Here is a 27,390-nt window from a genome sequence, read left to right as displayed (position 1 = left end):
TTTCAGCAACCTTGGATTTAGTTAAGGTACAACTCCAGCATTTGCCTGGCGTAAATATAAAACCATCTTTAGGCCTGTCTGGCTCCATGGCTAAATGTTTAGCGTGCTGGCCTTTGGTCCAGAGGGTCCCGGTTTAGATTCCCGACCAGGTCGAGGATTTTAACCTCAATTGGTTAATTCCAACGGCTCTGGGGCTGGGGGTATGTGACGTATTCAGCATTAGAAATCATCCTAGGTAGGGTCCTCATTTTCACAGTTATGTAGGTTGCCTAGAATGCCTTCTACGAGAAAGAGACCCGCACCAGGCCCGTCCAGAGGCCATACGCCATTATTATTATCTTCAAACCTGTGGATGAAGGGGTTAGAATCCACCTTGCCGTATGTTAGTAGATGCTGTTAGTACATGGAGTGTCCAAAGACGTGTTCGGCTCGCCTGGTGGAGGTTTTCATACTTGACGTCCTGCCTCCACATGAACAATGCAGAGAGGTTTGAAATTGAGTCCAAGATTTTTGCACGCATTCTAATGATTAGAAATTGCTATCTTTCCTACCTTGTCGACCAACATTCTGATGGTGAACATGTTCTCGACGAACGGGACTCTAACTACGGCGTCAGACTATTATAGACTTCACCAGGCGGGCAGCAATCCAATGTAAGGTTACAGCTGTTGCAGCCAAATATTTCATAGCCTTTTCCATTACTTTACCGATGCCTTCATTCCATTTTTTGAAGTGTCAGATCTGTTCCTTATGCTCTTATAATAAACATCAAAAAATTTTGATCATCTCATTGTATCTGGAAATTGTGTTAATTCGAAAGCGAATATATTTTGAGCTGTTTCGTCCGACATACATGGTCTCATATAAACTCAGACCGAACGCACGGTCTTTGTACTCTCCGCTACGGCAGCTGCCTCAGCCGAACTTACGTCGGGCGCGGCCGCCCTGCTTTAAGCGTGTATACAGTCTTATACTGGATGTGTCGTCCTTCCTGGGTTATACAGGCATTATATATGGTAACTACATTCTAACTGACGCGAGTGAGTTCCGCCACTGTAATATTACTGATTTCATTCGTAATGTTTATTTTTCAATACCTCCAAGGTTTGAGGATTTGTTCGATTCACATTTTCATCCAGTTTATCCCACAAGTAAAAATTACACACTGTTAGATCTGGAGAACGAGTGGGAAATAGACCAGCACTGATCACTTTGTCTGCAAACACTTCCGAGATTGTAACAAGGGAATCTTTTGCTGTATGAGCAGGGGCTGAATCTTGTTGAAACCACCCACCCGATTTTTTCTTCTTCCCTTAACTGATCGAAGAACGGCGTCAAAATTGTTACCTCTCTGCACTTCCTGTCGTATCGAAAAAATAGGCCGAATTATTCGTCTTGCACTAACAGCACACCAAACACCAATCTTCATATCATAATGAGGAACTTCAGAAACACCATTAGGATTTTCTGTACACCATTACAGAGAGTTATGACTAGAGTCCGGATTATTAGGTGCTGATAGGTTAGAATGCAAACTTACTTAAGGCAGTAACAAGTGTACCCTCCATTGTACAACGGGTATGCTATGAGATTTGCATAGATATTAGGGGCACAGCCTATATAACTCCTTGAATTTATGGCACTCTTCCTACATTATGGTACAACGGGTTGCATGACACTTCCTACAAACCAAATTACTTTGCATTCTAACCTATTACCACCTACAAATCCGAGGTATAGTTATGACTGTTCACATGACCATTACAATTAAAACAGAACTTTTACATACGAAAATACGGTGTTGCAATGATAACTGTCTAACCATGTTAACAGCTGACATTCAGACTGGCGACTCATGCTTGCCAGGTCGAACATGTGCAGGCTCCTTGCACGGTTAATTACTATGCGCGCGTCGCCCGTACTGCAGCTGTGGTAGCGTAGAGTACAAACACTGTGCGCTCGGTTAAAGGTTTATTAGAGGGACGTGTATTGGTCCTTGGAGTTCGCCACTAATACGTAGATAATGAATGTTGCAGCCTGTTGACGGCAGATCTGGCAGCAGCAGCTGTGCTCATATCCATGGGTGCTGTGCTAGGCAAGACCACGCCTCTCCAACTGCTCATCATGGGACTGCTGGAGATCGTGGTGAGCACAGCCAACGAACATCTGGGAGTCCACGTGCTCAAGGTAAGTGCACTTTCACTTACAAGGGGCACTTGCGGGGAACGTTGGCGGGTGGAGAGCAACATGTCACAAATTACAGTGCGTTCAACTATTCTCTCCGCAGAGCACCGCGTGCTTGCAAGGTCCCTGTGGCCTGCTTGACAACTTGCTCTGTCTTCCTCCCGCACTCCTGCTCTCTGTCTGCTGCCTGCTTGACAGCTGTCACTGTTCCGCTAGAGCGGTTCCCCACGCTATCTGCTATAGTCTAATATTGAAAGATGCGTTCCGACTCTTAGAAGGAGGACCTTTTACTGCCTGCCTGGGTGGGGAGAAGGGAGTAGGGGATAAGGTTGTCATGGAAACGTGGGCGGAGCCACTGCGGTTGCCATAGAGATAAGCCTATGGGCTGGCTCGTGTTGCCTGGAGTGGCCAAATCTCTCACTTCTGAGTTACGTACAATAGAACACAGCGGTCTGAAAGAAGGAACAAATGAGCCGGAAGAAGCTAAGGGAGGGATAAAAGAATGTATGAATGTGGCAACACCGTGCAATGCTGCTTCTTCCAGTCCTATCTGTCGAAACGCTTCTTTTAATACTGCGGGTATAGGATGTGGAAAGCATCCACAATCTATTTTTAAATCAGTAAATTATGCCATCTTGTGCGGGCATGTTAACTACTGAAGAGCGTAGCTTCTTACTGGAATGCGTGTTTCGAGGACGAGACGAATATAGTTAAATTGTTAAAGAAAAGTTTCGGAACAAATTTCCAAATACACCTTATAAAAAGAATTCTATAATAAATAAGACTTTCCACCTTTTTCGTACTATACATTTGCTTAAAGCAAGCTATCTAGTAGTACATGTTTCGTTCCTTAGCAACATCATCAGCTACTTATTTCACGATTAGGCGAAAAATTTACAAACAATTTTCGTAAACCATCCGAAAATTGTACCTCAAATACACTTAAAACAAATAAGGAAAAGGGGCCCATTTACCTTCTCCCCCACCCCCTTACTTTTGATCACGAATATTGATACGGACCATGAAGCAGATTACCTGTAAAAATACCCCTTTGCTCCATCGAGATAAGGTACGCGATTTGACAACAAAATTTCGAGATACTGGAACTATATTTTATGCACCACGACCCCGGCGACTTCGTACCCTTAATAGAAGATAAAATCTGAAGTTTCCGATAAATTTTCCATATACATCCAAAATCCATTCAAAAATCGCCTCAAGAGAGCAGAGAGCGTTAGGTAGGCTACAGCTAATAAAGCTAATAAGATATTTAGGTCTACATTCGTAATTACAAAGTGCTGTCAGCTCATGATTTAAAAACAAAAGGTCACGAGAGAAGATTTTATTATTGCCAGTGGTTTCAAATTTTCGTGAGCAGTTGAAGGTTTAAAATCTGAGTTTTATGCAGACGACGGAGAAGTTCCGTGGCTCAGGCGGCAGCGCACCGTCCTATAACCGCTGGCTTCTGTGGCTCAAATCTCGGTCACTTCATGCGATAATTGTGCTGGACAAAGCGAAAGAGGGATAAGTTTTTCTCCTGGAACTCTGGTTTTCCTTGTCAGCTTTCATCCCAGTAACACTCTCCAATATAATTTCATTTCATTTGTCAGTCATTAATCGTTGATCCAAAGGAGGCCGACAGTACTCGACAGCCGGCACAGTTACTATCCTTGCCACTTGATTGTGGCTTCATTCATTCTATCCCTGACCTGGTAGAATGATCGGGAATAGGCTGTGTAAGATGAATTTCCGTGGTTCCCCACTCTCACACCAAGCAAATGCTGCGGCTATGCCTTAGCTAAGGTCACAACATCTTCCTTCCCACTCCTATTCCTTTCTCATATCATCGTCGCCATTAGACTTTAGTATGTCGGTGCGAGGTAATGATGATGATTGATGCTTGTTGTTTTAAGGGGCCTAACATCGAGGTCATCGGCCCCTAATGGTACGAAATGAAAGAACAAAAATTGCAAAGGCATCCACTGACCAAAATAAAAATAAAATATGGCATGAAGAATGAATGGATGGACAGGAACTCAACAAAACACAAAACAAACAAACAAAAACCAGTGGATCGGACTCAATACAGATCGAAAATAACATTATTACCGACTAAGGAACAACTTATAAAGCACAATGATGCCTGGTGTCTAAAGGGGGTGCAAAATCCACGTCTAAGGCCCCACAGAATGGTACATGTCGCGAGTAAAATAGAACCATGGTATGTGTCATGTTGGGGTACTAATCAAAAGGAGCGAAGACTCACGGTGTTCCACAAAAGATGGTACTACTCACAGGTATTGCAATACGTACAAGTAACGCAGACCTATGGTGTGTCTCACACAATGGCCCAACTCAGAGTCAACGCAAACCGAGAAGGTTCCCCACCTAGGTGTACTAAACACGGGCGCCGGTATTCCCGTGGTGTTCCTCACACAGTGGGTACTAATCACAGGCAACGCAGACCCACGGTGTTGCACACATGGGTACGACGCACGGGTACTGGAATCCACCAGGCCAGGCTTTTACTGCTACTAATCACAAACCTATTTCGTACCGAATTTAGTGGTACTACTCGCAAGTACAGGCAACCTATGGTGTTCCCCGCGTGATGGTACGATTCAAAATTAGTTTCATGGTTCTAATTCTGTCAGCCCTTGGTCGCCCCTTTTAGTCGCCTCTTACGACAGGCAGGGGATACCGCGGGTGTATTTTACATGTGCGTCCCCCACCCGCAGGGGTAGTGTGTTTGGTCCGCGAGAGGTATTTTATTTCCCTCAAGTCCGCCGGCAAGCCGGTTAGGACCCCCCTATCCGCCACCTGGGACGCGCCACGTGGGAGTTTCACCTCTCCCCCTGCTACGCCATCGTAGTAGGTTCGTGGGGTGCGAGGTAAAGCAGACTGCTTCCCATTACTAGTAAATCATGTAAATTACGTTACTTAAGGTGCAAGAATGCTTACTACTTTATTCACTGTGCGTGTTGGCTCAAAGCAAGAGAGTAATCTTCATCAAGACTGGAATAATGGCAAATAAAATGAATTTCCCAGCTCCTTTAGTTTTAAAAAATCAGAAGACAATGGGCCGTTGAGAAAGACTAAGGTGAGTTAAAGAAAGTTGTTAAAGAGTGGAACTCATTATTTAAGATAGGCGAATCACATTATTACGACATCACTCTCGAGCTTTAATATCACGAACGGAGAAGGAGAAGAAGAAGGAGCTGTTGTACATTGTATGAATTTTATAGCTCCATTGAGAACTTAACGAGGGACGAGCGAAGGCGCCCAAAGTGACAGCAAAATAAAGAATAAAGGAAAATGTATTACGTGCAAAAATGTCTTCCCAGCAGAATAATCCCGTTCTCGAAGGAATAAAGACGCAGCTGGAACGATTAAGACGGAGGAACCAGGAATGTGCAGAAAATATTTAGAATTATCGCCTTGATAGCGCCACTTGTGCTCTGTGCTAGGTCATCGAAATAAAGAAGTAGCGTTCCAAAAATCTCAATATGAATGCGAAAAAGTAACGCTAAAAGCAGTCGTGTAATTTACGCTCGCACTACTAAATACGGCAGTATTTGGGGAACCAGATCTAGAATTAGCTATATATAGAATGAGGCGGCTGAGGTGCTCATATCAAATAATTCGTAAATCGTTTAAGACATAGAACATCCGTTTTCATGTTCAATAATACACTTGTCTCATAAAATCGTTCGCGCCTTCATAACCTTTCAACTTCTAATAACGCCTGCAAAGCCTGCCACCCGCAGCACAGATACGAAAGAGTGGTTGCATCAAGATACGGAATATGGAGGTAACAAATCATGACACTCGAGGTTTTCCACACCAGAAAAAGGACATATCGTCATGCGCTTGCGAAAACTGCTACATGAAATATTCCAGCTTAGAACTTTGGCCGGTAAGGTTCTGTCATTTAAAGTTCAATATTGTGTGAGGAATGTCAACGAATTCTCGCTCGTATGACTTACGTGCCGCGGGTCAGTACTTCTCCCACAAGATTATCACACAGCGGTTTTCGCAGGCGCAATGATGATACAGGCCCTGTAGACAATAGCATAATACGTTGTCATATACAAACTTTATTTTACACAATGCAACCGGTTCGTTTTGGCCTACTAGGGACCACGGGGATCGTCGTAACTCTTACTTATGTATGGTCTTCTGCATTTTCTTCGCCTAGAAAGCTTTCATTTTCTGGATGTGTGCCTGCTTCCTCCCATCAGTCCACTTAGGTCTGGCGGTCCCTGTACTCTTTTTGCTTGTGAGGGACAGTTGAAAGACTCCCTGTAGGATGGCCTGACGGTATTGAGATCGGTTCTCTGTGGTCTCTAATGGGATTTATAGTTCCTCTAGATCTGAATTTTACTGAGGTGATCCACTTGACCTTAGAAACCTTTCCCCTGCTTGTCACTGTGACGATTCTGTAGGTGAGCCGGCAGGCTTGCAGGCGGGTCACGTGCCCGTAGAAGGTCAGTCGCCTTTCCCTCATACACGTGACTACGTCTTTCTGATATTCATAGAGCTCGTTATTGTGCCTGATCCTGTAGGTGCCATCTTGCCCTCTTATGGGTCGTAGAATTCTCCTCGAGATCTTCCTCGCTTTAAGTTGTTAACACTCCGACGGCTTCATTCCTCCATATTTATTAACCAATCAGGAATTTCGTGCATATTCCTCTAGCCAATTAAAACTGGGGGTGTGTACAGAAATCGACTTGATGCACAGAGCAATTCATGCTCGAGATGGGTCAAGAGCGGGGAGCCTCAAGCGTCACCAGAATGACTGGTTTTTCGGTTGTGGTACTGCGGTGTGGAAGAGAGAGGGACCTCACTACACTATTATTCCCATGAACACTATCATGATAGCTGCTTTAAATGGATCTAATTCGTCATGCGACCCGGCTGACAACCGGCGCTTTTGCGGTTCCAGGCTGCAAAGTGTGAAATGTGCTACTGGGCATGTGCATGTAGGCAACCAGGCTGCATATGCGAAATTTGCGACTGGAAGAACAAAGCAGAATGTGGGTACTTGGAATGTGAGAGGACGTTTAGCTTCAGGAAAACTTCTCCTGATAATACAAGAGCTGGAAAGGTATAATATAGGAGTGGCTGGGCTAAGTGAAACTCACTGGAAAAACAATGGCCATTTTAGGAGTGGTAATCATTGGGTCTATTTTTCTGGAAATGAAGAAAAAAGCAGTAACGGGGTCGCAATTGTGATCAGTGACAAACTGAATGACCTAGTGAAAGTATATAAACCTGTTAATGATCGCATTATAACACTAAGTCTCAAATGCAAGCCACTTTCAATCAACATCATTCAGGTTTATGCCCCAACAGCGGATGCATCTGATGAAATAATTGACCGCTTCTATCAAGATATTGATGCTACTGTTTCAGCTTTTCCAAGCAGAGAAATAACTATTGTTATGGGAGACTTCAATGCCAAAATTGGTTCAACACAACATGATGAGCATGTCAGAACATCGATAGGAAGATACGGAATTGGAGAAAGAAATGAACGGGGGAACAGGCTTCTTGAGTTTGCAATTCAAAACAGGTTCACTATAACTAATACAGTCTTCAAGCATCACATACGGCACATGTACACATGGACATCGCCTGATGGTCAATATAAAAATCAGATTGACTACATCTTGATCAGTTCAAGATGGAGGTCTTCTGTAATGGACACCAAAACTTGTCCAGGTGCAGTATGTGGCAGTGATCATCAGCTTCTTAGAACAGAAATAAGAATAAAACTTCAAACGCCAGTTAAAAGATCACACAGGATACCACAAGTAGTTAATATGTCGTCTTTGAAGGAATCATTGGCGCGAAGAGCCTCCATATTACAGGATCCAATAACTACTGCAGAAGGGCTGTGGAATGTGACAAAAAACTGGATAGAGTCCTCTTTGAATGAATCTCGAGTACCAAATACTAGAAGGCAACAGTGGATCTCTGACTTGAGCCTTCAGCTTGTAGAAGAAAGAAGGTGCCTTAAAAAATCTGGCATTAACACTAAAGAAAAAAGAGAGCAAATGTCTGATCTTGATAGAAGGATTCAGTCTTCTTGTAGAAGAGATAAGAATAATTTCCTTAGTAACATTTGTTTTGAGATTGAAAACCATGCAAATCAAAACCACAGCAAGGATCTTTTTGACAAAATTAGAATAATCACTCGAGAATTCAAGCCATATTCCTGGAATATACAGAACTCAAAGGGGGATGATGTTGTGAATATAGAGAATGTTCTGGAAACATGGAGATTATACTGCCAGGATCTATACAGTGAACAATGTAATGCACAAGACCAAGTGAAGATAGACAAGCAGTCAGATCCTGAACCTGACATCCTCCGAGATGAAGTAGAAATGGCTTTGAAAATGCTGAGAACTGGAAAAGCGTGTGGACCTGATGGAATAAGTGCAGAAGTCTTGAAAGCTACAGGCGGTGCTGGAATTGAAATGCTGTTGAAAATATGCCAAGCAATATGGAATTCTAGAAGATGGCCCGAGGAATGGGTACAGTCAATCTTTGTCCCAATCCACAAGAAAGGATCGAGGAAAAAATGTGAAAATTATCGCTTAATTGCTTTGATTTCACATGCCAGTAAAGTTATGCTTCATATCCTGCACAAGAGACTCCGGGCATTTCTAGAGTATCAAATTCCTGAAGTCCAGACTGGATTTATGAAAGGAAAAGGTACTCGAGAACAAATCTTAAGCCTAAGACAAATCATAGAAAAGGCTAGAGAATTCAATGTTCCGGTATATCTGTGCTTTATTGACTACCAAAAGGCCTTTGATACTGTCAAATGGAACCATCTTTGCAAAATTTTGGACGACATGGGTTTGCCACTCCATTTAATTGATCTCCTCAACTCCTTGTATAAGGAAAATACAGCCACTGTGAAGATTCAAAACAAACAGTCTCAGCAGTTTCGTACAAGGGCTGGAGTTCGCCAGGGATGTATCCTGTCACCGTTACTTTTCAATATCTATGGTGAATATGCAATGAGAACTGCATTAGAAGGCTGGGACAAAGGGTTTTCCATTGGGGGATGCAAGATCAACAATCTGAGATTTGCTGATGACACCACCTTGATAGCATCATCTGAAGAGGAGTTGACAGAGCTGATCAAGAGAGTAGAGGAAGCAAGCCTAGAAATTGGATTACGCCTAAATCGACAGAAAACCAAAGTCATGATTGTTGATCGTAAGAACAACAACAGTCCACATATCAAACAGATTGGAGGGTGTGAAGTTGTACATCAGTATGTATACCTAGGGTCCTTACTATCCAATTCTGGTGGTTCCAAAGATGAAATAAAGCGCAGAATTGAAATAGCAAAGGTAGCAATGATCCGTCTGCGGAAGATCTGGAAAGATAACAACATCACCATTAAGACAAAAAAGAAGCTCGTTGAATCTCTAGTCTTCTCAGTCTTCTTGTATGGCGCAGAGACGTGGACCATCCTCAAACGTGATCGTGAACGGATAGAAAGCTTTGAAATGTGCTGCTGGAGGAAAATGTTAAGGATTCCTTGGACAGCTCATCGCACGAACACATCAATCCTGAACCAACTTCAGATAAAAGTTCGTCTATCGTGTAAGGTCTTTCAACGAATTGTACGCTACTTTGGACATATAATGCGCCGAGATGGTAGTCTACAAAAGCTGATTGTTGAGGGCAAAGTCCAGGGAACCAGACAACGAGGACGAATACCAACGCGATGGATTGACATGGTGAACGGCCCCCTACAGTGTTCTCTCAGAGTAACCACATTGAAAGCTTTAGATAGGGAAGAATGGCGGAGTATGGTTCATCGGCTAGAGGGCTGAATATTATGATAGTCACGACGCCTCAGTCATGAGGCAAAACGAAGAAGACAGAAATCCAGCCTATCTACAGAGAGTTCTGGAACTTTCCCGTCTGAGCTGCTGTTAAAGCGGGGTGCTTTAGGGCTGTATTGTCATTTTCATCGCTCCGGTCTAGTGTGTGCGGCGTAAATAGGAGGCACGGGCTGCCTGCCGTCGTTTGGAAGGCCCAACTACTCAGGGTAATGACAGAAATTTCTTAACATGTGATAGCACCAGGCAGATAACTTGAGAGGAAGGTTTCAAACTTCAAACATGTAAATTAAGGGAACAAAGAGTGTTCACCCTCTGTTGATTCCCATTCAACTTGGTATGGGATGACTAATTTTTTTCTAAACCTCTAAATTCTTCACTCGCATTCGGCATTTAATATTTTTCGTTTAGTCACCCCTCGGTATTTTATTTATTTATCGTGTCAGAAGTACAAAGTAAGAGAGACAAAAATTAAACCAAAAAATTTTAAACATTGGTTGACCAAAAATTGGCCACGACAAGCGCATTTGGAGTTGCTCTCATTAGATCTTTAATGGTACAAGTGGCTGGAGAAGATGGACACAGTAGAAGATGTTCGTTAGTCTGCTTAGTACCACACTTGCAGTAAACTGTCTCCACAGGAAGGCCCCATTTCTGTAGGTTGGTCTTGCATCTCGTGGTACTGGAGCGTAATCGATTGAGAGCCTTCCATGTTGTCCACTTTTCAGAATGTCCAGGAGGAAGTTCTTCCTTTGGAACCATCCATTCCCTCGGTAATATAGGCTTAGTCTCTACAACTTCGGGCCGTAAGTCCATCTGGGATCTTAAGTGATTTTCTAAAAGGAGTGCAAGTGTTTCGGCTCCTAGCCTTTTGATCACGCCCAATCGTCTTAAACCTTTTAATTTTACATTAAAGCCATTTAGTATGGGCACTCACTGCCCCGGTTTAAAGTGTAATTATTGATAAACGAGTGTGTAACAGACTGTGGAGCAGAAGTGACTGCGAACAATATTTTTGAAAGTTGTAAGACAATTTTGTAAGAAGCTTGTGCCTCTTAGAGGCTGGATTACAGTGACCTTTCGGAGCTAAGTCTCCTAGAATGTGAGTGAGTGAAGCAAATATGCTCATCCTTTATATATTATCTCGATGATAATTATATCCAGTTCTTGTACCTGACTTTTGGACTTAAAGTCCACTGTTGTTATTAGAGCTGGCGAGGTCATTGTTATTCCATCCAACTGTTATTTTTTCAGATTTTCTACCGACCAAATTTTAGAATTTAAGAAAGGAAAGGAATAAACATTTCAAAATTTAGTGCTTCTGGTCATTTCTCTCTCCACCCATTCACCCCGGCACCTTCTTACACCTCTGCGTTCCACGAAGTCCCCGGAATAACAACAATACTAATAATAATAAAAGAACATTCTCGTCACGATAAAATATTAAACGTATTCTAATTCACTCGACATATTCCTGAAATGTGTGAGGGGAAACTCGACGACTTTCTCTAGGATCGAACCACAGATTCAGCAAGTGCATCGGTCTCGAAACAGTTCCAATTGAGCCACAGTCGTGCATGTGTCAATATGAGAACAGAAAGGAGGAGGGTATTGGGAAGCAGACAAGGCAATGTATCGTAAGTGATGGAGTGGTTGGTGCCCCCATTCATCTATCACTGTTTCAAGGAGGTACAGGCCAAGGGACCAATTACGGATCCAATCTGCATGACGCTGCCACTCAAACAGCAAGAAATCAGGGATTTGCCACGTTAGAAGAAAACCTAGCACAGGGCACATCAATAACCCTCGTCAGATAGAAGGGAGTAACCAGCAAGATTTATGACTATGACGGTAATATTCTTTATTATTACATTATATATACAAATTTTGGTTACGGAAATATAATTAAATTAACAAGGGACTGGTCAAATTTCAACCACACATCGGTCGTATCTTTAAGTTTGTCTGAAAGAACGTGAACCTTTCCCACCTGAAAACGATTGTGTCCATAATTTTCTCTAGTACTTGTTTGGGGTGGGTGCATGTCTCGAAAAGAGAAACAACACCTTTAAAAACTATACCTGTCATTGCAGTTGTGTAAAGGTTCCAGTCGAATTGTGCTGGTTAGGTATTTCCCATACAAATTCATTTTCCCTTTTAAACTAAAGAAAATACTTGTTGAATCACTCGCATTACCTCATTTTGATTATTGCGATATAGTTTATAACAACCTACGAGTAGAATGGGGTAGGAAATTACAGTGTGCTCAGAATGCTTGTGTAAGATTCATATGTGGACTTCGTTACGCTGGCCATGCCACACCGTCGTAAACACGGCTCGGGTGGCTTTGCCTGTAAGAACGATGCACACTTCATACTCTTTGCTTTTTGCATAATATTCCTAAAACTTCTCAACCATACTGTCTCAGTGATCGCATCAAGCTCCTCTCCACAGACCATAACAAAAATACCCGATCCTGCAGCACCATGTGTTTATTCCTTCATGTAATAAGAACAACAATCTACACGAAATCATTCACCGTTACCGCAACCCGACAATGGAATATCTTGGACGTCAGAAGCATGTCCAGCAGCTCAGCTTTTAAACATGCCCGTGTCGAAATACTAGGTAAACATGCATGTATCATCATCAAGTTTTGACCTGAAAACACCTCCTACTACCTCCTCTTCATCATTATTTCCCTCTTCCTTTCAGAGGTCTTATCTTCTTCTTCTTCTTCTTCTTCTTCTTCTTCTTCTTCTTCTTCTTCTTCTTCTGCTTCTTCTTCTTCTTCTTCTTCTTGTTACTAATCCTTCACCTCTCAACTGAAGGCGGTATCTCATTATATTGTAGAAATTTATATTTTTTCGAGACTTTCTCTTTAGTAGTATTTATAGTACCCATTAATCATTGTCATGGACTCTACGTACGATGTGTATTATATAGATGATATGATTTGTTTTTCACGTGTGATTACCTTTATTAATACTACTAGCTGATGTACCCGTGCTTCACTACGGAATTCCATATTGTATACAGAATTCTAGACTAGGTAGTGTACACGTTGTGAGCAAGATTGTACTAAATTGCATAGCTCTTAACGTTACCCTAGAAACGCGACGGGTAAGTCACCAAACGTCTTTTCTCATATGAAGACTGTGTTAGGGAATTTTCATTGTAATGATAGGCCCGCTTGCCAAACCATCAGTCACCACCAGGATGGGGAGTTTTCATTATAATGGCGGACACTCACTCTTCACCAGCCATTTTACATCCTTAGAAAGACTGTCTTAGTGGTTTTTCCAACTGAAATGAACATAGGTCATTGCAATGACGTCAGTAGGAACGGCGCGATTAAAAGCAATACTTTCATATGAAATACTCCATCAAATGAAATATCACACACTTTCTCACTTTTAACGAACAGTACTATGCTGGAATTCCAGAGATGGAATGACCAAGTCGCAGAGAGTTCTGATCCGTGAACACTCTTCGCCTTTTTCCTGCGGTGCGGGGGGAGTGGGGGGAAGGAGAATACTGGAGAGTCCCAGGGCATAAACTATGCCTTTTTACTAATCTGTTTCCGAGGAGTACCCGATGAGTCGGAAAATCTCAATTCACTACAATGGCAACGGAAAAACCTATCTGATTTGGAGGCAATTTTTTCCTCCAAGCCAGAGGAGAAGCCCCCTCTTCACTGCTAATTTGGAATTAAATTAATGTAGAATTTAATAAAAGTGAAGAGAAAGAAGCTTTTCTTAAGAAACGGCTCTTTTCAGGGTTGAATTTTGAGTTATTTAGTGAATTGTGGTGCTATAATTTGAAATAGGCTTAAATAGTAATTCTAGACCAGGTCATACTACTACTACTACTACTACTACTACTACTACTGAGTGAACCTCTGCCGTAAGTGTGCATACAGCTAATTCAAAACAGCACGTCAGAGTAGGGATCGAATAACTGGAATACTATGATGAACCAGTGTGTTACGTACCTGCAGTATCAGAAAATGTATGAACCAGAGGAAAATGAAAATGAAAACCTACAACCTGTTTTCCAGTCATTGACCGGGTCAGGGATGTAATAAATGAAGCATATATATAGGCTGTTAGTACGATGGGGTCGCCACTCCCAGTGATACATTAATGACTGATAGATGCTATGAAATGAGAATGGAGAGTGTTGCTAGAATGAAAAATGACAGAGAAAACCGGAGTACCCGGAGAAAAACATGTCCCGCCTCCGCTTTGTCCAGCACAAATCTCACATGGAGTGACCGGGATTTGAACCACGGTTACCAGTGGTAAGAGGCCGACGCGCTGCCGTCTGAGCCACGGAGGCTACGTGAACCAGAGGAATGGCATGCTAAAGAAAAAAGTGTTCCAACTCCCCAGTTATTTCCCGCCAATGTTCAGTCGGGCTGATATGCTCGGTAAGCAGTAGTAATCCCATCTATTGGAGTTGAGTGGGACCATAAGAAACGAAGAACATCACAACAAACAATGGTCAATGTAAAGTTATTGTTGATCGGTGTTATGCGCTTTCGATATTGTAGGCCTTCTGAAATACCACTCTTAACATAGTCGGTACAGTAAAACTGAATGAAACATAAATGATCGGAAATTGTATTGTCTATAACTTTTGTTATGTACTACTTTTCGATAGCACCAATAACATAGGTACCGGTATTTAAATAATTTAAAAAATTTTGGCGCCTTCCCCTAAACTACCATTTCATCTCGGGCGAATAAAATTATTTAAGCCTAGACTGTAGTTTCTTATTCCCCGACTCTATATAGCGGTTTTCATTAAATTCTGTTAACCCGTTTTCTCGTGGCTAGGCGTTGATATGGACTTAGCAACAAAACTACAAATTCATTAATATCTGTGTTATCAGAGCCGGTGCGGTAAAAATGTATAAGACACAATTGATTGGAAATTGAATTCTATATAACTGTATAGCTTAGATTGTAGCGGCTCATTCCCCGACTTTACATACTGATCTTCATTAAATTCTCTTCAACCGTTTTCTCGTGATGCGTGCACATACATACAGATAGACAGACAGACAGAAATTACGGAAAAGTAAAAAGTACATTTTCTTGTTACTATGCACATGACCGATTCAGAAATACTATTATTTTCAAATTCTGAGCAATGTACAGTCAAAACTCTTATTTTATATATAGATTACTGGTATTATTGTTTTCACATTATTATTATTATTATCAGTAATTATTAACAGTGTTCTAGGGCTGGTAAGTATAAAAAGGGGAGTACATCCCTAAATTTGCCAGAATAAATAAAACATTATTATTATTATTATTATTATTATTATTATTATTATTATTATTATTATTATTATTATTTGACACCAAACATTTAAACATTTTAAACTGGCTCGCAACTATATCTTTGGGGAGGGAATATCAGTCATGGCCAGAAATTATACCACTGAAAATGTTTAACATAACCGGAGCAATGTTGTCAGATGGTCCATTTAATTTGTTACTAGTAGGTCGTTTATCACCATCACACAAGAATGTGGGACATTCTAAAGCTTTTGTTTTCCTCGCGGACCTAACACGTTACACACTAAGTTTTGGTTTTACGTTTGCTACGTCAAATTTCAGGTGTGACACCTGCTGGCCAACCACAGCAACAGGAAGTACAAAAACACACTCCGCGGAACCCGCACAATCACTGCAGTTCGGGTTGACTCGGCAAACGGTACTCGTTAACGCATTAGATTTTTAAACTTACTCTCACTATTGCGTGGATTGGATGGGCAAGTGAGATGAGCATTAGAGGTTTGGTCACACTGATTAATAATTTGTAGAAAATAATTCAGTATATCGCACCTTTGACATTTTATCAGCTGCTGACTTCAAATTCAAATGGGCTTTGCAAAGTGGTGTTGGTAAGGGAACTTTGGCAGGGAAGGAATTTGAACACGGTCCTCTGAGCTAAAAGGATTGCGCCATAGCAAGTGCGCTACTGTGACACCGGCTGCATCCCGCGGTGTGTTTGTGTTTGATGCTGATTTCTCGGCACGACTCTCCAAGACTCTTCGCAGTGTTCATATGGAGAGTATTGGTGAATTGTCTGTCCAATGGTGACGTTAATTCTTGAACAGACGTCTTGGTGTTATTTGATAGGAGTAGATTATATGCTGGTCCGGATTTTGCCCTCTCGCTGAGGCCCCATTGTCACCACTCACCCAGACGTGCAGGTCACTCATGTGTGTCAAATAGAAAGACCTGCACCAGGCCTCTCCGGAGGCCACACAACAACCCACTATCCGGCGTTGAGATTTCATCACGACTTTTTTTCCCCAGCAACGTAACTATTTCAATGCAAAACACAAAAGAATGGAGCAGCAACTATGAAAATCTAAATTTCCCATTCTAACGGCAAGGAGTCGATCATGTCGCCAATACTTATATCACGGGCTAAAGTATAAGACCACGGCCTCTCAAACGTCCATAATCTCACGTGTGAAAAACGAGGCTCAGAGGTTCTGTGCACCGTGCATCGGTCCAACTCGACTCGGTTCGGACCAGCGTTCTGTCTCGGGGCGACTCGGCTAAGCTCGGCTCAACTCGGCTCAGATGGCGAACCCTGCAGAGCGAGTGAGGAAGGGGGAGATAGGCGGAGCAAGTGAGACAGTCGCAGGGAAAGAGAGAAACAATGATATTGCTCAAACTCGAGGAGTGGGGGTCTGCACTACGGTCAACCTAGCGAAGTCGTCTTATGCACCTTGCACAGCGCAATGCACCGGCGAATGCACTCTGAGAGGCCCTGGTATAAGTCTTTACTTGGCAGACACAAGGACGACATAAAATGCACAGTAGTACAAGCGAGGAAAGTTTTCCTTAAGAAACGATATATTTGCCCATTCCAGAGACACTGATATCAAAAACATGTCTGTCGACACTATGGCGTGTAACGTGTCAATGTATATATCGTGAATGTGGACAATAACTAATACATAAATAAAGAGATCAAAAGCGTTTGAAATATGGAGTTACAGAGGAATGTTAAAGGCGAGTTCTGATCACAAATGAAGAGACATTGCATCCAGTGGATGATAGGAGAACAATTTGGTGACATTTTAGTAAGCATTGTAGACTAACAAGGTAGGACGTAAGTGTAACAGTGACGTATTTAATAACCTAGTTGGAAAAGCATTACATCCTCAGTTTTATGAATTATTTACTCAGGTAGATGAATCTCCATTATTACTACTTGTTTTTGTACTGTTTGGTGATTTTCATAAGTTGCTTAGCAGCAAGAACGGGCCTCACATAGGTATGTCGTATTTGCTATCTAGGGACCAATTTTAATTTATTTAAGATATATTTGTTGGCCAGTAATGGAATAAGCAGAGCCCGGATTTCTGTGCAGTAATAGGTTAGAATGCAAACATACTGAAGCGGGTTACAAGTATGCATAAACCTGCACAACGGTTATACTATGAGGTGAGCATAAACATTAGGGATACGGCCCATCAGAATTCCTAGAATTTATATTACTCTCGCTATATCATGGAGGAGCGGGCTAGGAGACACTTCTTAATAACCAAATTAGTTTGCATTCTAACTTATTGCTGCCTAACAATAACCCCCCGTCCCTCCTTATTGGTCAGCTATCACAGAGTGGTATTGTTCTAAGAGCTGTACTCTTCACACAGGCTGTAGACGCGGGCGCCTCCATGTACGTTCACGTCTTCGGGGCGTATTTCGGCCTCACTGTCAGTCTTATTCTGGGACATGGTACAAAGATCCGAAAAGGCGAAGGAAACGCTTTCGAAGGAGCCAGCTATACATCAGATCTCTTCGCTATGATTGGTGAGTAACCACCCTCCAATGCTGTTGTACATGTTTTATTGAATTTTACTGCATGCTCTTAAAATACTAGAAAGCCCGCACTGGAACACACCAACGAATATGGACATGTTAGGCATATTGAACAGTAATCTTGAAGGGAAGAGAGGCGGTAAAGTGATGCACATTCTGCGAAACAAAAGTCATGTTGGCGTAGTTAACAACAGTGCAACACAAGACCAATCACAAGCACGCCACAGACTTCAATTCAATTCACTTTTCCGTTCTTTCCAGTATTTCTTCATCATTGCAGTGTGCTTCATTCTTCTCTCCTCAGACCTCTTTGTACCGGTTTCCTTTTCATTCTTCCTTCGAATCGTTCCATTCTTAAAACACTCTTTTTAAGTCTCTCTTTCTGTAGTTTCCTCTTCACTTATTTTATTTCTTCCTAAATCTTTCTTGACCACTTGTATCCAGTTCGTTGTTGACTTTTCTCCCAAAGCTACTTGAATATCTGTTTTGTCAATTGTTATCATACATTCTATGCATATGTCCAAAAAATAGCAACCTCCTTTTTCCTTATTGTTTCTGTTATATTTTGTATGTTCTGGTATATATCCTTATTACCTCTTAATTTCCAATGTTCTGTTGCTTTCACTGGGCCTAAGATATTTCTCATGATTCTTCTTTCTAGCAATTCCAGTGTACCTAAATTATATTCATTCAAAACTAGACATTTTCTTGCGTAAAGATATTCTAGATTGTAGTGCCTTATTTTAAGATTTTTAGATAAGCATTTCTTGTTATAAAAATTCTTAGTGATGACCTTTCTTCTACAGCATATTTTTCTAAACCATTTCCTTGAATTAATTCTCCCAAGTTTTTCAATTTCGTTACATTCTCTATTTGACCAATACGTGTCGTCAAAACGTTTTGGACGTATTTTATGTTTGTAATCGATTTTTTTCTTCTTTCTATAGAGAATCTCAAGCCTGCTTTGTTGGCTACTTCTCCAAAGAGATAGATTTGTGTTCTTGCATCTGTCAGGCTTTCTGAAAGTACAGCAAAATCGTCTGCAAATGCCAGGCAATCCAAAGTTAATGGCGAAATGTTATGTTTTAATTTTTCGCACCAAATTATTATTATTATTATTATTATTATTATTATTATTATTATTATTATTATTATTATTATTATTATTATTATTATTATTACGGGGTTACCCGTGGACCAGCAGAGGTGAAAGAAAGTGCCGCGGTGAATGGGTCTATCTACAATGTCACGAATTGATTTTCTTTAGAATTTCAAAAATCAACAAATAATGTAACAGGTACCAGTAGCAATAAACAAGTCTAGCAAAGACAAGATTAGTAGTATAAACAGATCTTGGGCTTCAAGCCCTTACTTTACAGTTTCTGAGCTCCTAGCTCAAATTTACAAAAGACACAAATTTACACAAGGGCAGAAATCCTTCCATACCTGGAGCGCTTGCTCCCACCACACAATATCCAGTCTTCAAAAGGCATTCAGTAATCTTACTTTTAAAAAGAGCTAACAGGCTCTCAGTTTTCAAGCCTACTCAAGGCAACACCAAAAATATCTCACATCTTTTGGCCTTCCATGACCCAGCTCACAAATTGAAACAGTATCTCGTACCCAACCTATAGGGCCTTCGTGTAAAAAGAAATAGCAGGTAGATAAATGGCTCGAACACAAAATGAAAGGAGGCGAATGCTTGCACTCCTAGATATGAATTCTTAAAACCTAAAAGGGCACTAGGCCGATGAAACAGGGGCTATTCCCAAACTATGGAGGTGAGTCGTATAAGAATAAATTCAGACTTTACGGAAAGGAAGAAAACCAGTTACAAAACGTAGTCACCTCAAACCAATATGAAGGGGAGCTCGAGAGGGTACATCACTCTCTATCTCCGATTCACAGTTAAAGATTTTATGAAGTTATTACATAAGCCGGCAGAAGTTACATTTTCAGAAAAGTAGGTTACATAGTTAAAGTTTCGGACCTCTCCCTCGCGTTAAACTGCAGAGCTAGCAAGAAATAAAGATGTTAATTGGCCATTACCTTGTCGCTGTATTGCTGCCTGATGAAAAAGGCGCCTCCCGCCTCCAGCTTGACACACACACTAGTTCAGATGCCGATCAATTGGCCAAGAGACGTGAAAATCTGCAGTTTATAAACCCTCGGGGAAAGTTCGAGACTTTTCACGAATAATCAAGACACACCCACAGGATTTTATTGGTTAACTTCAAAAGTGACACTCAGAATCGAAGAAGAAGCCTGTCATCGGCGGAAAATTAATTACAGAAATTCGTGATTGACTAAATTCAAAACTGGCGGAAAGAAAAGATAAATATTGCCAACCCAAAAATGAATGAACATAATTTAGTAAACAAAAACTTATTAATACAAAACTTCTTCAAATCAAAGGTTCTTTCACTTCACACCAGAGTGCATGATCATAGTTTTCAGCAGTGACATCTATGGAAGAATGTCCAAACTTCTTGATGAAGGGTAAACAAAGCATGTAGAAATTCACACAGTACTGGAAACTTCACAATAACAAAATTACGTCAAATTACAGTAGTGACATCTTCTGAGTAAATTTATAAGTAGGTCCAGTTTCAATTTCACGGTTTCTCCAGTAGAGGAGTTCTTTCTGGCACAAGATTTAAACGCGCGGCGTTGGGGTGTACCTCCCGGTACAATTATTATTATTATTATTATTATTATTATTATTATTATTATTATTATTATTGGGTTCGAATCCCACTGTCGGCAGCCCTGAAGATGGTTTTCCGAGGTTTCCCATTTTCACGCCAGGCAAATGCTGGGGCTGTACCTTAATTAAGGCCACGGCCGCTTCCTTCCCATTCCTAGGCCTTTCCCGTCCCATCGTCGCCATAAGACCTATCTGTGTCGGTGCGACGTAAAGCAAAATAGCAAAATAAATTATTATTATGTTCTGTCGCAGGCTCCGTGTTCCTGTGGATGTTTTGGCCCAGTTTTAACGGCGCTATGGTCGTGGGTGACGACCAGCACAGAGCTGTCATCAACACCTACCTGTCCCTCGCCTCGTGCTGTGTCACCGCCTTCGCCGTCTCCGCACTTGTCAGCAAGGAGAACAAGTTCGACATGGTAAGCCCCTTCGTTAATGATCATTAAAAATCATGCAGATTCGCATTAATTTGCAAAAGTTCAGGAATTTCTGTTGAAAACTTTGTTGCATTACGTGTTCGATCGAGTACTGATAGTCGCATTGTCGTGTCTGTATTTGCGTTAACAGAAACAATGTTTAGTAATTTTACAGTAGGAGAGGCCCAGCTAAATCCGTAGTATTAAGACAACATTGGAATATCACGCATTTTGAGAATGTCAATATTTATCAATCCAAAGATGTTAAATGTCATTAACAACGTCTAGGGTATTTCAAAAATAAAATGGTGTAAAATTTTCCTGTGTGAAAATCAAGTTATCATAAATACCCACTCAGTCATGGCCATTCATCAACGGCTGCTAATTTCAGATGACCGCCAGTCATAAGACATAGCATGCACGGTTGCTATGGTTACACTTCCGTATACACTATGTCGTTACACAGATTTTCGGATGACCCATAGCTGTAAGGCATATTTTTGTCAAAAACTTTATTTCATGAACGTACATTATACATGAGTTTTCTTATCAAAATAGGTTATATCATTCACTTTAGGAAACCAGAATTTTGACTGGAAATTACATCTTAAATTACTGCAAAAATAAACTGCAGTAAGTTTGGACAAAAAGTAAAAAAAAAATTATGATCGGGCTAAATCCGCATGCATGTATCTTTATCGATTGAAAGAAAAAATACTTTATTTTTGCAATTATTCACATTCTCAAACTTCATGTTAAGTCTTTATGATTTTTTTTTTCAGACAGTTACTCCAGTCATACTGTTGAGATAATTTCTCTTCTCAGTAGACAAGCGCATTTATCACTGACCTTTGATTTCACATTTACTGAAATCACATGTTCCTCCTTTCTTAAGCACTCTTGTAGTTGTCCATTCCTCTAGCTCACTAAATGTCTATTAAATCTGGACTACTCTAGGAATGTTAATTTTGACCCAAGAAGCAGAAGATGCGTGTATCTCTGATGTGCAATGGAGAACTTACCGGCTATAAGCTGAAAATTAAGTAAATAATTATCTTTCATATTCACTACTTTAAATGATTGTGCAGAGACATTACTACCGTATTTTTCAGATCATTGGGAACAAAAACTTTCCTGGCCTTCTTCCTTTTCTCAATCACAACAAAGTCTCGTTCATAAGCAACGGCTCTAAACTACGTATTTGTGTTCTACGGATGTAAAAACACCATTTCCAAACATGAATATGTACATGAAGATCAAGACAATAGTTATCGCTCCACAGATACAATAGAAGAAAGGAGTAGCTCGGAGTTACCTCCTTTGGAAAAATCAAGGTAATAGATTTGGACTTGCCCCATCAATTGGAGTTGATTCCAACTCATTCCGTCATATTTGTACATACCCATTTTAGTTCGTACAAGGCTGTAATACATTGTATATTATGTTGTCTTTTTAAAAATGGCATTAAGCCCCTTTGGAGTAGTAGGTCTTCGTTTATCAAGGGTAATATAAGGAGTATACAAGATGAAACCACATGTTGTATCTCGTAAGACTATTTATTTAATGAAAAGTGTGATAAACAATATTAATAACACGGAAACAACATAGGTATTCTATATATTATTATTTAATTTAATCTATTGCACACCAATGTGATAACGTAGCTTCTGAAAATCTCTTTATCATGCCACCGTATTATTATGATATATGATATATACTGCCTTCTAAATACTACGCTTTAGGTTAGAAATCGGAAAGAATTGTGAATCACCTTCGATAATTTCCAAACAGTTGCCTATCAGGTGCGATAATCTAATTTCGATAATATTTCACTGTTAGTAGACCGTGATTAGTTGAAACAGACACGAACTTTAAATTGGATTTGTCAATATTCAAAGCGTGGCGAATGAGATAAATCGCCGAAATGATATTTAAACACTACGCTATATTTATTTAATACTTCAGAGCAGTGAGCTCGCCTTCGTGAAGAAAGATAATGTCTCACTGCTAATGTTCATACATCTCTGAAGTATGTATTTAAGGTTTGTGGCAGAAACATCGGCTTTTTTAAATATATATTTAAGTTTCAAACACATGCATGACCTTATACGTTGTTTTTTTTTTTGCTAGGGGCTTTACGTCGCACCGACACAGATAGGTCTTATGGCGACGATGGGATAGGAAAGGCCTAGGAGTTGGAAGGAAGCGGCTGTGGCCTTAATTAAGGTACAGCCCCAGCATTTGCCTGGTGTGAAAATGGGAAACCACGGAAAACCAACTTCAGGGCTGCCGATAGTGGGATTCGAACCTACTATCTCCCGGATGCAAGCTTACAACCGCGCGCCTCTACGCGCACGGCCAACTCGCCCGGTCCTTATACGTTTATCGTCTTCAACTACATACACATAACTCTCATCAACCTAGCTCTAGAGCACACTACTAGGTGGGCAGCTTCCACCGACTCTGTTATTAGCAAATCAACTGTAAATTAAATTCTCCTAGCAGACACTTTTTTTTTTTTTTTTCCTCTCGTGATCTGCAAGAACTGAGCCGAGTAGAGAGCTGTTAATATGGGAGCGTGAAGAGTTTTAAAACGCTGCTTGTCAGTAGCGGCAGTGCAACAGCTGGCCGCGAGAGAGAAGTACTGTCACCAGATGAATTATTACGAAAAGCTTTCAATAAAATGGAACGAGTTCTCGACACAGAGCTGCCAAAACAAATAAAAATCCACCCTAAAGAGCTGTGCTCCTCGTAATAAGGAAACACAATCAAATGTTCAGTTTTCTACTGATCAGGATGGCTCACGATTTTAGAGTGGCTGAGGTATGACCGATGCTATACAACCAGTCACTGCGGGGATAGCTTGTACGTGTGAACAATTTCTGAAATATAATCTTGTACAGATTAGGCAGTGTGTTCTGTTTCAAGACGTACAGCAGCGCTCAAAATTATTTCGTGGGGTAGCATTTGTTCTAAACTATCCAACTCCTTGGCTGAATGGTCAGTGTTGAGGCCTTCGGTTCAGTGGGTGCTGGGTTCGATTCCTGGCCGCGTCAGGAATTTTAATCTTGTCCCAACACTCTCTTCTTCACATTCAGACAACACACCACATTACCAACCACCACAGAAATAGTGATTACATCCCTCCACATAAGGTTCGCGACAGGAAGGGTATCCGGCCATAAAACATGGCGAAATCCACATGTGCTATACAGTTCGCACCCCCGACCCAACAGATGTGGGAAAAGCGGTAGAAAAAGAAGATTTGTTCGCAATTATTCTAATAAAACAGTTTAAATTACAAAACATCAGTTACCAAAGTAAACACATTACGAATAGCTATTCAAACTGGCATACAGCAAGTTCACGTTTGTGAAGAATAGAGGAAGTGGAACTGGCATGTGTAAACTGAAGATAAACTTGGGGATATTTGGGTGAGGTTAGAAGCAAGTCCCAGAAAATCACTTAATCGTCTAGGGTAGGAAACTGATGTTTCTACCGGGTCGGCTCACAAAGCGACCAGACTGCTGTAATTTCGACCATATAAAATAAGGTTTGTGCAGGAACTTTATCAGACAGATTTCACCACAAGAATAAAGTTCGGTGAAAGTGTTTACAATGGAAATTAGGATCCGCAGCTACTGTTTATGTCTGCCAAGGCATGGTTCCATGTTTCTGGACATGTACATTCTCAAAATCCCTGATCTGGCCGGGAAACGAACCCATGGCCTTCGTGTAAGAGACAGGCACGCTACCTCTACACTACAGGACTGGCTAATGATGATAATGATGATGATAATAATAATACCTGGCAAGTTGACCGTGAGGTTAGAGGCGCGCAGCTGTGAGCTTGGATCCGGGAGATAGTGGGTTCGCACCCCTCTCTTGGCAGCCCTGAAGATTGTTTTCTGTGGTTTCCCATGCTCACACCAGTAAAATGCTGGGGCTGCACCTTCATTAAGGCCACGGACACTTCCTTCTCACTCTTAGCCTTTCGTCCCATCGTCGCTTTAAGACGTATCTGTGTCGGTGCGACGTAGTGCAACTTGTAAAAAATATTATTATTATTATTATTTTATTTTTCACTAATCGGCCAACTAGGGATCACGATAAGTTTCATTATACATTCTGGCGTTGACTCAATATTTCATTGATCCATTAAGTTTTCATTAGCTCGCTGTGTCGAGCATGACGCTCATCCGACCACTTTGCATCAGTTGTCCACTTCACATCTCGAAAGTCCCAAAAGTCTGCGTGTCATCTGGTCGTAGGCCCATTCCTTCGAGGTCTTTCTTGACGTTAACTTACCGAGGGAACTGTTGTCTTTCGTTTCGAGTCAAAATTATTTAAAATGTGTTTTGTCCACCGAAAGTCGTTGGTCCGTCGTAAGTGATCCCTGCGTTTGCTCATTGTGTCCATGATCATCTCTGTCTTATTATTATTGTTATTAATATTACTGTTCTTGCGAGACCAAAAATGTCTTTCATATTCTCACATTTCATTAACCTTACTATTATTTTGTCGGATTCACTCTTTATCTTTCCATCTATCGGAACTCTATCTGTGGGTGTAATCAAAGTGTGCATTTATCTGTACCTCCTGCTATTCAGAGGGGAACAACGAAATACTGTAATCTGTACTCGCTCTCTAGTCTTCTAAGTACAAAAGTATAACCATGAGTTTATGCTTTTCCGTGTAGAGAACAAAACGTACACGCGCATTTTATATCTGCTCTAAAATGTACCAAGGCGAGCTATCAATCAATTTTATCTTATGTGAACCTTAAAAGCATTTTAATATTGCCTGTAAGGCGGAATTTCCCGACATTAGCAGAATAGTTTAAACAAACATAATATAGCATAAATGATAAAACTTTCAGTACCAACTTTATACGGTGAAAATGTGCTTGTTTTTTTTGTTTTTTGGAACAGATGATTTTACAATATTGTCATTGCAAGTTTCTATTCAGTTTAATAAAAATCAGAATTTTATGTTTGGTCCTCTGACTATAATGCCTGACATTTTCTAACTTTCTTGCAGCAGAAGAAATTCATTTAAACCATGAACTGCATAGGAACTTTCGTATTTCAATTTGTGTAATTCTCTATATTTTACGTAGATTTTAAAAAGTGGAAAATTGTATGGTTGCCATTTATTTTCTATCAGTTATGAAACTGATGACATCTCTTGGTGCATTCATGTAACTACATAAGCATTGGGGAAAATACGTAAGTAGCGCGAGAGAACGCATCGACAGTTGGAGGGGAATGGGAGAGACAGATGATATACTTGCTACAGCAACTACTACTACTCTTAAATGTTTTCATTCCTCCTCTGAAGGGGGTGGCAGGCCTCCTAGACGGCAACGCCGTCTCTCAGGCCAGAAGATTTGTATCGGAGAAGGAAATGTTCGGAGAAGTATTGGCGGCCGTGGATTATACAAGGAATTGTCCCGGCATTCGCCTTAGTGCAGGAGAATGGAAAACCACGGGAAACCATTCTCAGGACATCCGACGGTGGGGACCAACCACTCTACGTCTCCGAATACAGAGATGTAGAAGAACGATAGAGCCGTGGCCGGCCACCCCTCCTCTGCTCGGTTGGACGGTCGGAATTCAGAACTGCCGGACCACGGTAGAGCCGTGGCCACCCTCCTCTGCTCGGTTAGTCCATCGGAGTGCAGAGTTGTCGGACCACGGACCAGCCGGAGCCTCTTGTGGGCCGAAGCCCACTCTGCATCACTCGACCCCCTACAGCAAGGCGGGGAGTGCAGTTCTACACAGCCACTTTGCACACTTCCACAGTGCGCTTCACGCGTGCAAGAATCCTGTGCGGCTCTGCTGTAGGTCAACAGGCTTCATCTCTTCTACGATAGCTAGTGGTATTTTTCTTCCTACTCGTTTATGTCGCACTAACACTTATAAGGTTTTCGGTGAAGGGAGAGTGGAAAAGGGCTAGGATTAGAAAGGTATCGGCCGTGGGCTTAATTAAGGTGCAGCCACAGACAGCATTTGCCTGGTGTGAAAATGGGAAACGATGGAAACCAGGGCTGCGCAGTCCTAACTCACTCGATCATAGCTAGTGTGTCATGGCGCGTTTTTACGTCATAGCTGTCATAACACTCATGATTACATAATAATGCTTCTTTATAAAAGTGAAGGCATACGGTGATCTTTACATATCTCAAGATTTCACCTTGCCGATTCGATCCCAGAATTAACGAATGCAACAATTTGAACCCCTTAGAACACACTCAAACCGTGGAGAAGCTCACTATCACCTCTTCGACTGCTGTTAAGATGATTGAAGGAGAATTTCACAGGAATTCATACCTCCAATCAATTACGTCATATGAC

General features: G+C 41.2%; 1 protein-coding gene across 1 annotated transcript in view; it reads left to right on the top strand.

Annotated features, from left to right (window-relative positions):
- Window positions 1-27,390, top strand: part of Rh50 (Rhesus blood group-associated glycoprotein Rh50) — a 157,007-nt gene that overhangs the window by 117,841 nt on the left and 11,776 nt on the right. Inside the window, exons 4-6 of the mRNA XM_067155783.2 lie at window positions 2,037-2,187; window positions 17,749-17,905; window positions 20,874-21,037. Of these exons, the coding sequence (XP_067011884.2) occupies window positions 2,037-2,187; window positions 17,749-17,905; window positions 20,874-21,037 (472 nt within the window). The remainder of the gene's footprint in view (window positions 1-2,036; window positions 2,188-17,748; window positions 17,906-20,873; window positions 21,038-27,390) is intronic.

The sequence above is a fragment of the Anabrus simplex genome, chromosome 11 (genome assembly GCF_040414725.1).
Source record: "Anabrus simplex isolate iqAnaSimp1 chromosome 11, ASM4041472v1, whole genome shotgun sequence".
Classification (NCBI taxonomy): domain Eukaryota; kingdom Metazoa; phylum Arthropoda; class Insecta; order Orthoptera; family Tettigoniidae; genus Anabrus; species Anabrus simplex.
This window is presented reverse-complemented; position numbering and strand designations above follow the sequence as displayed.